Genomic DNA, 18,849 nt, shown 5'->3' on the forward strand with positions numbered 1-18,849 from the left:
GCGAGCGCAGCGAGCCACCGAGCCCGAAGCGTGGCGAGCGCAGCGAGCCCCGCGAGGGGACGCGGATACCTGTCAAGCCCGCGAAGGGACGCGTTTACCTGTGAAGGTATCCGCTGCGCTCGCCACGCTTCGGGCTCGGTGGCTCGCTGCGCTCGCCACACTATTCTATTCTCAACTCCACGCCGACGTGGATAGTGGGGGTATGAAAAGGTCGTAGGACGCGTACCGCCGCCGCTCGCCACGCTTCGGGTTCACGTTTATAGTGGGGGGGTGGCGTGGGGGTGCATTTAACATTGTAAGCACCCATTTCAGTGCTCAAAAGCACCCTTTAGGGTGCTTATACGATTTTTGGTCGTATAGGGGGTCAAAATCGCGTCGCATCGCATCGTATGCCATCGGGTGCATGGCATGCGATGCGATGCGATCTGTTCGTCGTACGACGGACATCGGGGGCGCCGCCAAAATACACAAGTACCGAGGTTTCTCCTTACCAAGGCAACAGACAGGAGCAGATGCTCCAGAATATGTCAGTAACTATGGCATCATGGTGAAAGTAATAATGCTTAAACATCAGTATGAAATGCATAACAGTATATGGCTGGATATAGCTAATAAAGCTATAGAGTGCTTATTTCACAATAATCCTGGGAATCTTTCTCATGTATTAACATAATTGCCATAATAAGCAAAACTGGTAGGTACTTACTTACATTCAGCCAATCAGTTGTGACCACTGGTTGTGAACATTATCAGTTCACAGTGTCAAGCACCTGTGAACTGATATTGGGGCAGATGTATTAAGCCTTAACAAGAGATAAATTCAAGTGTGATAAGGAGAGATAAACGTCCAACCAATCAGCTCCTTACTGACTTTTTTCAAACACTGCCTGTAACATGGCAGTTGGCAGGTGATTGGCTGGACATTTATCTATCCTTATCACCCTTGCATGTATCTCTTGTTAAGGCTTAAAACATCTTCCCCAATGCTTTTTACACAGTGTGGGACACCTTTTGCATGAACATGCCCCTACTGTATTATAGCTGTATGTACATTACATGCCCTATCAAATCTGTATCTCAGTCTGCCTCATGCAAACAATTCTAATGGCTGAAGGAGACTTGGCCAGAATGTGTACAGTTATTGTAGAGCAAGAATTGTGCAAAAACATGCAATGTCTGTGGAAAAAGTTGAATGTTTAATCATCACAACCAACTCAGCAACCAACCCAAATTAGCAATGGGCAAAGGCAATGTGTACTGCTTGTACAGTAAATGTAAAATATCCATAGTCACACCATCAGCCAGTATAGATGCCTCTTTGCATCAACAAAGCATCAAACAGCAGATTCACAAAACACAATTAAAGTTACTGAATGTCTGTTATTACCAAGTTTTTTCGGAGTCCTAGTAAAAGTCCCCTTCACAGTTCGGCAGTGCGAGTTATCCCCACCACACACTCCACACTTATCTTCCAGTTTATTGGAACCAATCTCCTTATCACAGCCGACTTTCTGCAACATGGAAAGCAGGGAAATACATTAGTGTGCATAGTGACTATAGGTAAACAATGCTGATCATTACATCACTAGAAATCCAAACTAAATTCCTCTCATATGTGAAAATAAGGCATTATTTAGTGTTTGCATTGGGAGCCAAACGGTCCAGAAACGCCCTGAACAGATGCTACTGGGACCCCTAACTTATGTGTGAGGAGCGACCACCTTCCCCCCATACTCTTATTTTTAAATTAGCTCAATGTCAATTTTGTATGCAGTAGAGTGAGTGTTTTGAAACTGCAAATACATATAAGTTGCACTGTGCATGTGCCACGAGGGTGCTGCAATGGTGGCCACAGTGAGGTTGTATTTGTTAAGTTATTGACAGTCGGGAAGTGTTAGTGGGTGGTAACTGGGGTTTGTCACTTAAATGCAGGTGTGTAAGACCATTTCTGAGTCATGTCACAGCTTGTGACCGCACTCCTGTACCAAGTTTATACATGCTGCATGACCATATGGTTACTCAGAAGGTCAGTTATTGACCAGTGGGTGCCCATTAGCTGCATCGTCGTGCACAAGCGGCAGGTCTCAGACGTCTCCAGTAGGTGTCTCTATACAAATCCCGGCCATTGCGACACTGGCATATTTCTACACAGCTGCTGTGTTCTGAAGCACAGCTAGGAAGGCATTTGCCTACATCCCTGAATCAGGCCCTTAGTACACTGACCATTCTTACTTACACCGTCAACACATTTATGCTTCTGTCAATCATGTAGGAAACCGGAAATGTTGCTGGGGGGAAGATTACATCTGACATTATTTAACTTTAATTAAGGGATGTCACGGACCATGGCAACTCTGAAGGCTTTGCTACCATTATGAGGCTCTATGTAAGTTACACATGGACACTGCTTATGGAAGCGCTGTTAGAATAAATATGCTGGGATCATAAGCTGTGTATGTAGAGCATGTAATGACGTGTAATCATCATAGTGCATTGCCCGACCCCACAGCAATGACATCTAAATGTATTGTATATATGGCAGTTAGCCCCTTTTACTGATTGGTGGGCTGCCTTGTCTCCCCTGCCCACATCCTGCCACCCCTGTACCCTGGCCTTATTAGACGGAAAGGCTGATGTTACATACAGTTATACTGGTGCTGACAACAGTTATTAGTAGTATAGTTAGTGAAATTCACATTTTAAATACACAGTGAATCTGTAACTTACAACACACTCTCCTCTGACACAAATGCTATACGGATCCTTGTACGAGCAGCGTGTCCCATCGTGTGCCAGCTGCTTCATTGATGCAATATCTCCAGTTTGTTTGGACTGACAATAGAGCTGGCATCTTTTATTGGCTGCAACATACAAACATGGAAATCAGTGTTGTCAGTTCCTTTAACTGCTGTTTAAAAGCTATACAACCATTAGTCTGTATAACTGAAGTGATTTGTTGGTTGTTAGTAGAAAGGTTCAATTGAAAAGGAGGAATGAGATACAGGCAGAAATGGTGAAACCGCTGGCGATTTCTTATCCGAGCATAGGCGGGCAGCATTCTGCCGAGTGCAGGCAGCTGACATCACAGGACGTCAGCCACCTGCTTCATTCACAGACCAGACACCGCAAATATAGGTCAGTCAAGACTGACTTATTTTTGCAAGCCCTGCGAAATCACATTAAAGAACATTTTGAACTGATTTGCCATCTAATTAATCTAACATTTTACCTACACACTTCTCTCTGCTGTTTTTTTTTTACGAAGATGGATTGTTGCCCATAGCAACCAATCAGAATCTACTTATTTATTTAACACCTTGTAGAAGAAAATAGATCTGATTGGTTGCCCATAGCAATTCCCATCTTAGTAAATAAACCCCTAAGGGTCTAATTCTGAGTTACACAATGCAAGAATGCATGGATTAATATGCACAACAATGATACTACAATCATGACAAATGGTATGGAAAAATGATAGGGGTCCCTAGGTGGTCACTGGGAGGTGCCTAGGAGTGAGCACAATGGTAAGGAGTGCTGCAGTTGTGTCAGTGACAGTGGCTGTCTTCCCAGTTACACAGCCACAGCCATCGGAGGCCACGGTCAGGCATAGATACTGCACCTGCCATATGGCTAATGCAAAAGCCAATGGTGCAAGCTATACTGCTAAGAGGAAATGCTAGCGGCATTTCAGCATGCAGTGGGTGTCCCAGGTCTTGCACATTCACACACAGGGGAGAGGCTGATATTAGCATGTGCACATGATCAGGATACAGACCCAGCAGCATCCATCACCGCATCGGAGGATACGTTTGGGTTGTTAATTAAATGTAAACAAATCAGCAGCATGGCAGGTATTTAAAACAAAATGTCATACAATTAATTACAAAGAACAATGTAAGCAGTCTCCTAAAAGTTAAATGTTCATTTCATGGGAAACTTGGAATAACTGGAGACTTTCCAAGGTCCACAAATCATTCATTTACGAAACAGTTTGCATTGTAAGTACAGATATACTTTGTAGTTAATAAGTTAAATCCATATTATATTTCCCAAAATGAATAATCTACTCAACTCAACTACGCCAAAGGTTACCCTCCTCCGGTTCTGTCTTATTCTAGTTATCATATCCCTGCAGACATGTTATTCTTCCTAATCTACACCCTGATTAAAGTAAACAATACACTTAAACAAATATTATTCATAAACAATAATGTATGCAGTATGGAACATGGTGAATTTATCAGCCTTACTTAAAACCACACTGAGCCACTCCACAACATTCCCAAAGCACGGCAGAGAGGTTAGGGGTTAATAATGAGCTGCGTGACAGGGGCTCAATTGTACCATTTACTGAAAATAATTTTGTTCCACTCTATACCACATTATTGTATTTTCCAGTTACATTTTTGTGCGTACATTAAATGCATACAAACATGTAAGACATAATAGGACAGTTACTGAAAATTGTGTATGTCCATATCCATAACCAGATATCAATATAGGTTGTATGTTGAGTTGAGTAAGCAAATGTATTGTTCTAAATTAAAAAGATGTATTTTATTTAACAATAAAATGTAGGATAAAAATAATAGCAAATGAGCAGACACTTGCAATTTGGAACACTTCACACCCGAACAGGGCCGCCACTAGTAATGTTCGGACCCGGGACTGACCTTCAGCCCAGGCCCCCAGCCGGCACCTACCCCCCCCCCCCCCCTCCCGCACACCACGGCACCCCCCCATCTCCCGTCGGCACTCCACCTCCCCCTCCCCCTACGCCCCCCAATTATTATTACTTACCAACATCTCCCTCCAGCAGCGCAGCATGTTCTCCCTCCTCCAACAGTCGGGACTCGGAGCACTCATTGCACAGTGCAGCCTGCAGAGCGCCGAGCCCCTCTGTATCCTAGGCTCAGCGCTCTGCAGGCTGCACTGTGTATTGTGCGCACCTGGTCGGGGGGCGCCGGGGGGAGGAGATGCATTATGCGGGTGTGGGAGGGGGAGTGGCCACTGTGGGCAGCTGCCGACGGCGCTTCCAGCTGCTCCCCCGGGTCCCCTCCGGCGGTAACCCGGGGTCCCCGCCGCCTGCCCGCACCCCCCCCCCCCTAACACTGTCCGTCTCCCTGAGGCAGAGACGGACAGGGTTCCCGTCGCCCCACCGACAGAGATTGAGACGCGCGTGCGCGTGAGACACACGTGCGTCTCAGTCTGATGGCTAGCGAGGCTGCTGGCGGATCACCAGCGGGGACGTTCTGGCAATTCACCAGCCAGGAAGAGGCCTGCCCCATCTGTATTAATAATGGTAGAGTGATAAAGTGGTGATCTCCCACCCACAATAAGACTCCTCCAGTCTCCACACACACTAGCGTTCCCTGAAAACTCACGTCTTCATCAAATTCCATAATCAGCAACATAACCTTCATATACCTTTCCTATCCAATCACATCCCCACTGTAGAGGCCACACATATCCTCTCTCTTTCTTTTTCACATTTTCCATCCTCCTGACCCCTGGCCAAACTGCTGGGTCCCCGTATCATACAGCACACCAGGAACCTTTGCATTCTGGTTGACTTTATTCAATAATATCTATCCTTGTGTATCAATGCCTAATTCCCTATAGATTGTAAGTTTGTGAGCAGGGCCCTCCTACCTATGACTGTAAATACCCAGTTAGTTGTATCACTGTCTCCTATTGTAAAGCGTAATGTAATATGCTGCGCTATATAAGAACCTGTTAATAAATAAATATATGCTTATGCTCTATATTATGGTAAGCAAAAGCCTAGGTTGGTTATAGCTGGGGTAGGATACCAATTTCTTTAAACAGATTTGACTCTTTTTTTTTTTGTTTTTTACTTATGAGGCCAGAAAGAATAATATTCTCTTTAATGTTCAACCATCCAACTTTTCTGTACATCAAGACTGTGTAAGATTACAGGTTACAACACATTACACTATTGTTAACGAACCATGATTTTAAAAAAATGAAATGATATTATTAATGCATAATTGTTCTATCGTTATTATAGTGCTTTGATTGTAAATAAATATATAAAACGTTCTCACCATCGGGATGCTCATATGGTAGCCAATGATGTTTTGAATTCTGGAACTCAAAGTGGGAGTTTTTCTGCTGACACTGTTGTGCTCGGAAGTCTTCAAAGTGCTTAGGGCATTCTTCTGTACTGCATAGCTGATATTCGTAGTTTAGTCCAGCGCAGTCTTGGCCACCATTTACTGGCCTAAAAAAAAAAAATGTTGGTAAAAATACTGTATTAACAAAACAAACAAACTGAATATGAAATAAAGAACAGATGAATAATTGGGTTCACATATTATATTCATAACCTGGCCATATATTTCTTAGTAATAACAAGAAAATGAATTTTAAATGAATTTACATTTTAGTATAATTTAATTGAAAAAATAAATAAATATATATATATATATATATATATATATATATATATGTTATTGATACATGAAATCATTGCAGTACTTTATAACACACATACAGATATACTTACATTGGATTATTACATTGGCGTGTTCTAAAACGCACACCAATTCCGCAAGTTCTTGAACAGGATCCAAACTTTGTCCATGCTCCCCAGTTACCATCTTGTTTAACTTGGTTAGTAGTCCTCCACATACAGTGACCTTTGTAGCACCACTGGGGAGGAAAATGGCAATTAATTACACAACTGCCGCTAGCAGTGTATAAAGCATACAAATATTATGAATCTATGAAGGGATTTACCAATAGGGGTATATTTTCTAAACCCTTACTATGGGGAAAAAAAAGAGTTAGCACGGTTTAAAGCAATTTACTAAATGAGCTACAACTAAGAAATCATAGATTTCTCAAGTGGTCAGCCCACATAAGCCCAAAATAGAGATGGTTGGAAATAGTTACTGCTCATGCGCATTCTCACAGTCCTGCATGCACACTATGGGGCTGATTAAGACTTATTCAGCCAGGTCCGAATTTGGACGCTGGCCGATAGTCTGGACAGTGCGCATGCACATTGTCTGTAATGGCCGTATGCAGGGCCCGGCTGCGAGCGTCTTTGGACAATTTCGTCATTGGCAAGGCTCTCGCAGCCTGATTGACAGGCGGTGGGGCATGCTGGGGCGGACAATTTCAATTTTGAAATCTAAATAATTGAAAGAAGCTAGTGGACATCTGGTAAACAGGTAGACCATGTGTTAAAAGAACAAAAGAGGCTATACATTAATTCAATTATCCTCTAGCAGCTTATGAGATGTTTCTGAAAGAGTAGTACTGTGCTGAGTGGTGCACCAATCTGTGATCTCTTCCACAGTGGAAAATAGGCCTTGTTAGTAAGTAACCTTGTTCTGATATCCAATATAATCTATACAGTATGTCTGTTTGTAATATCTTGTAACCAAACATTGGAAATTTTATTAGGATTCAATAAATTCAATCTTGCATATTCTCCATGTTTCTTGTTACACTTGCAGGACTGCGAGGGCAATTCTACACACCTTTGTGTGTGAAATAATAATTTGTGAGTGCAAGTAAAAAAGGGGAATCTAGAGATAAAAAGTTAAAAATAGAATAGAAGCTACTTGGTACTGGATGGAAGTTTCTCAAATCTCTAAAAGGTGCAAATATGCAAATGTAATGGTATATTACTACTAGCGCTGAAAACAGTAAAAAGAAAGTGGAATTAGAGCAGGTAAGAACTTATTTGCAACAATAAAACTGCTATTATTTAAAAAAAATATAAAGTTATTTTAGATTTGAATAAAACAGTCCAGATACAGATTGGTGAGTTTTTTTTTTTTTTTTAAGTCAGGTTTAAAATTTTAAATTATATTTCATTTTTGATTATTATTATTATTATTAAAATATGGTCTACATTGACTGTTGAATGATGCTAATGTTCTTATTTTAAAATGTCTCACCACTGGATCTGCTACTAGCGCTAGGGCTGTTGAGCCTGACTAAACATTGGACCTGAAAGGGTTAAATGTGACTAATATGGGGTCGCAGTAAATGTGACTCATTTGCTGTGAATACTGTAGTGTGCCCATGAATGTCTGTGGGCATGTACACATCTGCATGGTGTGTAGGTATACGGCAAGCAATTTCACTTTAGATGAACATGGACACAGTGAAATATATATATTTTTTGTATAAAGATATCAACAATTTTGGGGCCATTAAAAAAAATGTTAGCCATTTGAGTGTTTAAATAAAGCCTCAAAACATAACCTGTTGGTTGCACTTGATGACTTAGAGTTGAAAACCTTGCTTCAGTGATAATACTTTGCAGACTATAGAGATTTCTGAAATAGCTTGTAAACTAGGGGTTATTCCTCAATTCTGAACTGTCTCACATTTAAAGCTATTAACCAGCATATACTGTATCTCTTAACTTTTCTCAAAATATCTCCCAACTTGATCACTCTACTCTGCACAAGATCTGTGTCTTTCTTCTGCATAGATCACTAGTTCCCATTCATTATTACAGGATTTTAATTGGGCTGCTCCCACCCTATGGAATGAACTTCCACGCACAATAAGACTCTCCACCATCTTCCAAACTTTCAAGTATTCCCTGAAAACTCACCTCTTCAGGCAAGCCTATCATATTTAAGTTCTACACGCATAACCCTCTGAGGCACTTATGTATTATACAGCTTCCCTTCTGGACTTGTAACTTGGTGGGACTGCTATGCTATTACTGGTGCCTGTTCTTGTGTTTCCCTTGTATATCCCTATAGATTGTAAGCTTGCAGCAGGGCCCTCTTACTGTACCTCCAATTCTGTCTGTTTTTACTCAGTTTGTTCTATCACTGTCTACAATTGTAAAGCGGAACGGAATTTGCTGTAGTTTATAAGAAACTGTAAATAAATAAATAAATATTGCTGCATTATGACTCATGAATGTCTGGGAATCACCTGAAATAGTGGGCGAAATTCAGGACTCTCAAGACAGCCTGACAGGTTTCATGAAACCAAACTGGGCAAGCAGTAAATGGAGCCATCATGGCTCATGGAACACACTCAATTATACAATAAACCAGGCCTGTACAAACTGCAGCCCTCCAGCTGTTGGGAAATTATACATTCCCAGCATGCCCTGCCACAGTTTTAGCATTGTCTAACAGCAATTTATATATAACCATATTTTCAGACATCTTATTAATCACTGCACAACAACTACAATATGTTGTTTGCTGTGTTCAGTTTACCAATCATCCATTTCTGCAAGTCAGCTGAGAAAGCAATTGTTATTGATACTGGAGCATTTATAGTTATGGTGGATTATTTAGAACAGTAGCAATAAGGAATCCAATCATGCACCATTTTTTAATCTCAGGATTCGGTATTGAAAAAAATCTTTGGCTCCATGTTCACCAGGCAGTAGTGGTAATCTGTGATGTTGCTGCTCCAGTCACTGATTGGCTGGATTCACAACACACAGTAAGATGTCACCATACAATGAACTCCCAACCTACCAATGATTGAAAGCAACTGCAGCATGAAACTCCATCTATTCTACAGGCAGCCAGGAGATCATGAGAGCTCCATAAATAGTCTAGTCAAATTATGCATTCCAAATATTGGCGGAAATGTGGAAGTGTTTTTAATTGCAATTTTAGCATTTTTTTTTAAAACAAAGCATTTTTGGCCAGAATTTTTTTTTAACTGTTAATTATATAGCACACATATATTCCGCAGCATTTTACAGAGAATATTTGAACATTCACATCAGTCCCTTCTCCCCAGTGTAGCTTACAATCTACATTCCCTACCACATGTACACCCAAACACAGTCATTCTAGGGTTAATGTCGGGAGCCAATTAATTTACCAGTATATTTTTGGCTTATGGGAGGAAACCAGATTAAACCCATACAAACATGGGGAGAATATACAAACTCTGCACAGTTAGAGCCATGATGAGGATTGAACCCATGACCTCAGCACTGTGAGGCAGTAACGCTAACCATTACACCATCCGTGCTGCCGCTATATTCAAAGTTGTAGAGCATTAAACTCTGCATCGAATACTTCCAGCTTTCCATCAATATTTGGAAACTGAAATCCTAATTTCACTGGGCTAAAATGAGAAAGAACATACTATTCCACTGCTCCAGCCCAGTGTGTTTTGAATTCTGTAATATCTGGAACTTACTGATTATAATCACAGGTAGTTTTTGGCACTCAAAAAATGTTGGCTTCCCAAGTAAACTCGTATTTATACAGTATGTACTGTACACGACATATTGCACAAAATTAACATACCTGAGGGCATTACAGTATCGTGTAACATACTGTATGTATACAAGTAAATTATGCTATACCTTTAGTGATTTAAAAGTAAATGTAATTTAAAAAAAATTATATTAGATTATAAAATACAAGATAATGTAAATTAAGATTGACCAGGGAAATATGCATTGCTTTCTGTGCTTTTACAAACGTGTGGTCATCTGGTCAGACTCATTCTCTGCTTAGTAGGTGGTAGTTATGCCACTGAGATTGTTTTATAGAGCCAGAAATCTCAATGTCTTCTGTTTATACCACCAGGTGTGCAGTACTATTATAAGGCACAGATGGATTGTGCTATGTAAGTGTGAGTTGCAGAAACAAAGGCCTGCAAATATAATAACGCAAACATTTCCCAGCTTCCATTAAGCCAATACGGGAATCCATGTAAAACTCGTAATAAAAATGTAAGATGTCATATAATTAATCCTTGTAAAAATATGAATATCCATATAGTTAATACCAATAAAAAACGGCATCCTATATTGGCAAGCAAACCCCCCAATAAAGCAGTAGGAGTCTGCATTTGGCAGGTAAGATGTGCTCCCAATGCCACCAGCATTATGTCAGCTCAGTTAAAGGTTTGTTATTTTAGGATGGTGTCTGCAAAGTGATTGCTTATGTGGAATGACACCGCCAGTAGCTGAGCCAGATGCATCGAGAGATTCTCCCTGGAATGCAAACGCACCGTGGTAAATGTGATCTGCTATAATAAAAGCATGCTTATTTTTGGTCCGATGGGAGTGCTTGTGATCACATTTTAGTGGCTTGGCCACATAAGTGAAAATTCTATATTAAATATTCATAAAAATATCTACATATTTCTGTTACCCATTATTAAAATGTATATAGACAGAAACATAGACTTTTGCTAGGAAAATTACACAATTGTATTAAAACAGATTTATATAAGGTAGGCCTGTCTATCGCATACACAGTAACCCCATTGTACATGTCATTTCAAAATAATAAATAGGAATTTATGCATATGACTCTCAGAATATAATGCTATACATCTAGCATTAATGTCTTTATAGAACTGTGGGAAGAGATGTATACTTGCAACTCTCCCATATTATCCAAGAGAGTCCAGAAAATGGTGGCCAGGTGGTTGTAATACAAGATTTGCATTATCCTACACCTGATCCTACTGTAAAATGCAGCAATGTCACAAAGAAGGGTATTTGCCTCATGTTCAGTGATGCTCACTTATTGTGATCCTGAATCCCCTAGCAGTGTCCAGCATGCCTTACCACTGCATTATGTAAACAAACAGTCTTGCTGCATATGTGTGGCCATATCATACGCTGTCATGTGATCTCTTAGTCCTACCACTTCTCAGTAGCCATGTCCATATGACCAGTTTAGCCTATTCTCTCTGAGAGTACTCAGTATTTAAACCTGCCGCTGTCACTTCCTCATTACCAAAACAATTCACTAGTAGAGTTTCACCCTGGCTCTAGGCCCTGCTGCATATGCAAGTGTCAGTTCTCCTGTAAAACCCACAACTGCCAGCACTCCTGTGATTCTCTTTAGGTGCTGGATGTGGGTTCTTGTTACATCAGACTACTGCATACATAGCTCAATTGCTGTATATTAGTGCTCATTTTCCTGTGCAGGGAATCCCAGCTATGTACTTCAGTCTAGTCCCTGACCTAGGTATTAGCCAATCTCCCAGTTTTGATCCTGGCTAGGATCAAATTTAAAAACCTGAAGTATGACATGTAAATTGCAGATTTGAACAGAGGGAACTGGGTCACAAAGATGTGAGGGAAGAAACTAGTATGTCTGTCAAACTCCACCCCCTCTGCCGTAACTATGATCTCTGCCCTTTTGGAAATCTTTTAACCAATCTCATATGCCACACAATAGTACCCAATTCAAATTACGCCACACAGTATCACAATCTTATTCACATTACACCACATGTAGCAGCCCATGATTCACATTACACCACATACTGTTGTACTGTCCAAATACATTTTAAAAGAAAAGGTTTTATGTGTTGGACTCTAGCCCACATGATGTGCAGCAGACTGTCCCTGCCTTACCCTACTGTAGTCATCTCTGGACCTGGAAAGATAGATTAGTGTTGAGTTATTGTGTGCTTTCCATGTGCCTGACAACCTCACTCCCAAAGCTCCCTCCAGTAACTGTATACAAAGTAACAGTTACCGCACTGTAAAAGGGTCCACTGCATCGAGGTACTGGTACATGGCAATTGTCAATATCAAAATGGCAACAGTGACCTACAGTACCTTGCTTCAGCTTGAGCCCAGTAAAACACAGTTGCCATGCCGTGCAGGGGTTCCCTGCATCAGGATCCTAGTGTATGTAAGTGTTACCACGGCAGAGGCTCCCTCTGGCACCTAGCTTCAGTGGTTCCCTCCAATAGCTGCACTAGTTGGAAAACACAATTGTTATGCCGTGTGGGGGTTAACTTTGCTAAGGTGCTGGTGCAAGGCAGATGTAGGTGTAAGTGCAGCAGCAGCAGCATCTATTTCCAGGAGCAGTGTTGAACGCTGTGCGGAGATCCAGTGTGCTGGATATCTGACTGTAGGCCAAAGCACTAAACGCATACTGTACACAGCGACAGCTCCCTGATTCTTGCAACAGCACTAATGGGCCAGTCGCCCACTCAAGTCTAGCACCCAAGGCAAGTGCAGTCGCTTAGGGTGCAGATTCCTGAGGTAGCACTGGTGTTGCCCCACACCTGCATGTGGCTTATATAGTGCCTGAAACTACACTGTGTATTGCTGCTACAGCCCAGTGCATCTAAGGGAAGCTCTAGGCAGACAACAGGCAGCTTTTGGTGCTGCCAGGAGTGTTCTTAGGATGCTCCAGGCAGAGCTCTACTTCCCAGAACCGGTGGCCCATAGGTGTAACATCATGGTATCACTAGTCCTGGGGGTAGGGCCAGCACAGGTCATGCTGCGGCCCTGTTACAGTTCTATGGTTTAATACAGTTTACTGTATGTCTCCCGGAATGCAATGTACTGGTCTGCTGGAAACTAGTATGCCACTGTGGTTGTTCAGGGGAATCCATGAGGCTTAATTTCCATATAAAAAGAACATACTAAATGCATTTATTAATACAAATATGTTTAGTCAGCTGTGGTTGTTCTACCTCAATGCAAACTCCTGCTCTCAACATACTTCTGTGCCAGGAGATGGGATGTTTTTAGTGTAAGGACTATGACGTGGTGATTCAAACTGGTGAGAAAACGCTCAGTGGTCATTGTCACAAGATGCAATTGTGTGAGAGTGGTTGTGTAAAAGTGAAGGTGTCCTATAACTCACTTTTCCTGGAGCACATTCTGTCCCATCAAGAGGAGGACCCTTCTTGGTCTTACAGAAGTATGGGTTATCAGGGTGGCTGCACCACAATTGTTTGCAAGGGTCAAATGTCCGGAACTGAAATAAAGTAATACAAATATATTAGGTATAAATAGCTAGGCTGCAGCGCACACAGATAAAGCATGGAGGAGATATACTGTACATATAGAAAACAGCTACCATAGGTACAACTATCAAATATAAGAAGTGAAATGCTCATACAGCTGTGCACATTTTGTAGCCGACACCAAAATCGAATCGACACTGTTCATCCATCGAATAGTTAATTCCTGGGAGGTCTGGAAGTTTAGGCCAGTTATGTTCAAATGGATCATCCAGTAGGCAATCATAAAGACTGAACACAATGAAATAGAAAAAAAATATTTTACAGGTTAGATGTCAACGTGGTATACAGTATTTCTCTGCCTATAATATATTCAGAAAAGCAATACAGTACTATAAAAATTCTAAGACAAAGGGCGAGATGTAATAGAGTGCCAATTTTAGACTTTTGCGATTTTTTTTTCACAAAAGACTGCCCAAATCGCATGTTTTCTGCAAATCGTACATTTAGTAGGAGCTGAGTAAAAATCACACTTTTTGCAGTGAAAATAGCACATTTTCACCTGTCGATTTATTCTCACACTTCAATTCGCATCCAGATGTTTTCCCATTATAAAGTATACAACTCAAAAATGTAATAGGGTGCGATTTTTGGTAAACATCAAGAAATAGACCAGGTTCTAACTGGCGAATTTGACAGAACCATGCACAAATTATTGAGATGGTTCTGTCTTAAAAAATGTGTATAAGTTGCAATTTTAAAAAATGGCGTAGAGACCCCCCTCCTGACCATAACCATCCCGGGCTCACTGAGCTGGACCGGACTCTTGGACCGGTCCTGGTTCCAAAATACGTATTTTGGAAACAGCACCGGGCTCCAACAGCCCAGTGCTGGTTCCAAAATGTGTGATTTTTTCACATACGATTTAGTGCAATTTTAAAACATGTCAAAAATTTGCACCCTACATAAAACTGGATACTAAATGGCATTGCTGTGACAGTGACTGTTAAACGCCACAGAGACAGACATGCTATTTTAGTAAGAGCCTGCACGTGTTGTGGGTGGGGACAAGGGTGGGTCAGTAAAGGACAGCTTCTGGACCATGCAGTATACCAGATATGGACTCCTTTTACAAAGCTGTTGACATGTAATTGCTAGTATTAAAACTGGTCACCAAACAGGATCACATCATCTTTTATTTAAGATAGTACAGAATAACTGCTATCATTTCTGCCTAAAACACATTGGCTGTGGGCACTCTTGGGAAAACACCAGGCATAAAAATAATGAATGTATTAATGAGTAAGTCCCACAGAGGAAAGCAGCTTCTTACTGTATGTGCCTCTTTAGCTCCTGACCACTGCACCGAGACCAGTGGTAACGATGGAATGCTGCTTGTACCAACGGAGCCATGACACTGCCCATACTTGTTTCATCTCCACACCTGTTCCCTTGCCCATCATGCTCCATTCCTAACCTGAATAAAGAAATGCACATGGTGATATCATGAACACAATCATGCATAGATGTCACTGATATTTTCTATACTGCCCCCAATACAAGTGGCAGACAGTGAGGCAATGACACACCACATTTTAGAGACCTAATTGAAAAAATGAATCTGCTCTGCAAATACTTACATATACAGAAAAATGTGTGATTATAGTACATGTGTGTATATTACTATAGAGCATGCTAGTCAGATCGCTTAGAAAATGGCTAAAAATCGCTATGAGCGTAGGCTCCATTAGACATTCTCTAAGCCACTGAGGGGCAGATTTATTAAGCTCAGTGAAGTGATAAAGTGTCTGTTTTTTTATCACCGGCCAATCAGCTCCTAACTGTGAAGTTACAGGCTTGGTTTGAAAAATGACAGGTAGAAGCTGATTGGCCGGTGATAAAAACCAGACATTCTATTACTTCACCGAGCTTAATAAATCTACCCCTAAGTTCATTAGCTTCCATGGTTTGTATTTACAGTATATGACCTAATGAACCACACAGCACTTCAAAGCCAGACCATCTTGTTTATGTACATTATCAGCCTGCACACACTTGTACTCAGCAAAACAATTGCACAGGGATGCAGGGATAGAGAGAGGACTAACTGCTGCTGCAGCTGCCTCTCTGCCAGCACAGCACAAAGCAACATGTATGCTGGGCTGGGGAGAGAGGCTGCTGCAGCAGCCGTAGTCACTACTCTCTCTCTCTCTCTCTCTCTCTCTCTCTCTCTCTCAAGCCCTAAGTGCTACTGTCTCGCCTAGGTAAAGAGTACCCCCCCTCCCTTCTTTCTCAGCACCATTGATTACTGTAATACAGATGTGTGGGCAAAAGTTAGAACTAGAAATTACTGAGAGTCATGTTACTTCTGATTTTAGATACAGTATGTATATTTTCTGGTGAAAATTCTATCTTTTGTTACACATTAAATCTACGATGTAACTTACACATGGCCAGTTTCATGAGCAACCACAAATGCCGATGAAAAGCCATCTTCATGGTTTAGTGTACAGCTTCTTACAGGATGACACATTCCAGTCACCGGTGCATATCCTGTAGTAACACATAAGTGACAGTACAAATTTGGAATTACAATGTACTCATAGCTCCTCCACTTATATTTTAGAACATACAGTAATTAATACTGAAGAAATCTGACATCGCTAGACAGATACCTTTACTAGAAAATATATTTAGCCCAATAAAGTTGCACACACTGTATATATACTGTATATGGGGGCAGCAAATGATCTTCCCTTTCCTAATTATCACAGCAGTGCCCTATAGGATTCATCCAGGCTGGTGAAGGGTGCGAGATTGAGTGCCGTTGCCAGTGTTTTAACACCGTGGCAACTGCAATTTGTGCACTTCCACTTTAACTAAATTATCCCAATAATCTCCAAAAACACTTTTTCCATTCTTTCTTTCGAAGGAATACAAATCCTGTCTAGAATGTTATTTTATGTCTTTGTTATTGCTATGTACATTGTATGTAGATAAAAATGAAAGTGGTTTGTGTCTAGTATTATTAGCATATCATTGCTTTACCTTGCATTCCAGCAGGACCAAAATCTTGTCTTGTCAAAAAAATTGCATGATCATGATGCTCAGAGTGGTTGGGATCAGCTTTTTGCTGCTGGTATGCCCAGCGACACACATTGTCAAGGCTTCTAGATGGGTTACCCCTTTCAATTAAACTGATAGACTGTGAAAAAAATGAGAAAAATATTACTGTTTAAGCACAATGTGAGATGATAATTCAGAGCACTTGGAGGAACGCCATGCAAACAACAAAATGCACACAGATAGTTTACCTGGTCAGGATCAAAGCTCTGTAAGGCAGCAATACCAACCACTGTACCTTTGTGCTGGCACAGTGGCTAGTGCTGGTTATACATGATCAATATGTTAACCATACTGTCTTGCTTTTTTCAAAAAAACTAAAACTTGAATCAGCACCTACATAAAGACCATGTAGTGTCTTACAGGGATTAAACAGTCTTATACTGTATAATTTTCACAACCAAATGTAACCATCTAAAACAAAAACAGCAACTTAATGTGTATACATTACACTCCTGATTTTTCAGTAGCCATATTCTGTGCGTACAAGACTGTAAATCCAAATTGAATGTAATAATTAATTTTGATATTACCTACTTTAAACAAAAAATCATTGTCAGCGAATCACATCTGGTGCCAAATGCAATAGGGTGCGAGAATCAGAAAGTGAGAGATTCTGGGAGATTTTGCCCAATTTTTTTAAAGCGGCAATCAACCTGGGTTTTTTTCAGTGTAAATGATTGCCGCTTTAAAAAAATAGGAAAACTCTCCCACTTTCTGATTCTTGCACCGTATTACATTTGAAGTAGAGTGCATTATAACTATTTCTTTCCCAAGTATTGTATACATACTGTAAATACAACTGTACATGACATAACTGACATGTGTCATTAGTGTTTGTGGACTATATCTTTATTAGCCAGTCTTACCTTTGCATAGCCCAACATTATCATGCGAACTAGAACTACATTGATGTGGGCACCAATCGAGTCATCATGGTAAATTTCATTCACCTGTGGAAGAGATAGAAATATTATATTGCAGTGTTTGTTATTATTTATTTCACATTCGCACATGATGAAACAAGGTGTTATATCATTATACAGCAGAACTGGCAAAGTAAATAAAATTGGCATTTTAAAATCCCATTGAGGTAAAAATGGCGAGTGCGGCCGTCAAAATGGCAAGGGTCACCACTATATGCAGCAGGCTCGCTGCATTAGTGCCGAACCTCGCCGGCAAGAATTCCCCCTGAACATAGAATTGGGTGAGCGGCCGGCAAGGGGGTTAGATGGCAAGGATGACTTGTTATCGGCGATCCTCACCGGATGACAGCCGCACTGATAATGCTGCAGCAGAGTGCCGGTGCCCGGGGTTGTGGGGCGGAAGTGGCACTTCCGCCAGACGGCACCAGGTTCTTCCGCCCGAATGGGTGACGTCAGTTCTGCCCCTCGGCATAACCCTGCAGCCGCCTGGCGGTTGCTAAAGGTACAGGGGACGCCGGGCGGCACGTGCGCTCGGCCACCTGAATTAATCAAGTTACAGGGGCAGGTTCTAGTGTTGGTGGCTGATTGGCTGGAGGATTCCTTTTAAGGGATATGGCCTAGCTCAGCCCCACCGATGATCCTGCCTAGTTTAGGTATTCACTTGCCCCACTGGAGGTCCTTGGTCAGTTTCTCTCTGTTCCTGTGCCCTGTCAGCCAGTTCCTGTCATTCCCAGCCTGCCTCTTCCACCTGCAGCTGCTGGACGTTTGTTGGACCTTTTTGCCAGTGTCCAGCATCTTTATTCTCTTTGTCTTGCTATTTGCATGCGATCTTTGTTATTTTCAATAATTTGAGATGATATCTTTCTGATCCTCCCGACATGGCGAGGCACTCAGAACTCCATTGCTTTTGTCATTTTGGGGTTTCATTTGTTTGTACCCCAGTTTACTTTATTACTGTTTTCTATCCCCAGCATAGGTATTGTTGGAGGTACCCTGGTTCAGTTGTTATTTGTGTCCGTGACTAGGTCGCCTTCCCCGTTTTTGGCCTGGTGCCGTTAGGTAGGTTGTTTCTCCCAGGCAGGCCCAGTAGTTG

General features: G+C 41.4%; 1 protein-coding gene across 3 annotated transcripts in view; it reads right to left on the reverse strand.

Moving 5' to 3' along the window:
* Positions 1-18,849, reverse strand: part of ADAMTS3 (ADAM metallopeptidase with thrombospondin type 1 motif 3) — a 199,854-nt gene that overhangs the window by 55,367 nt on the left and 125,638 nt on the right. For all 3 annotated transcript variants that reach the window (XM_083174676.1, XM_083174681.1, XM_083174672.1), the window contains exons 6-15: positions 17,700-17,783; positions 16,756-16,912; positions 16,155-16,260; positions 15,041-15,184; positions 13,866-13,998; positions 13,608-13,721; positions 6,530-6,675; positions 6,069-6,244; positions 2,728-2,861; positions 1,388-1,511 (exon numbers count right to left, since the gene is read on the reverse strand). In XM_083174676.1, coding sequence (XP_083030802.1) covers positions 1,388-1,511; positions 2,728-2,861; positions 6,069-6,244; positions 6,530-6,675; positions 13,608-13,721; positions 13,866-13,998; positions 15,041-15,184; positions 16,155-16,260; positions 16,756-16,912; positions 17,700-17,783 — 1,318 coding nt within the window. The remainder of the gene's footprint in view (positions 1-1,387; positions 1,512-2,727; positions 2,862-6,068; positions 6,245-6,529; positions 6,676-13,607; positions 13,722-13,865; positions 13,999-15,040; positions 15,185-16,154; positions 16,261-16,755; positions 16,913-17,699; positions 17,784-18,849) is intronic.

This window comes from Crinia signifera, chromosome 1 (assembly GCF_055691185.1).
Source record: "Crinia signifera chromosome 1, ASM5569118v1, whole genome shotgun sequence".
In the NCBI taxonomy this organism is placed as follows: Eukaryota; Metazoa; Chordata; class Amphibia; order Anura; family Myobatrachidae; genus Crinia; species Crinia signifera.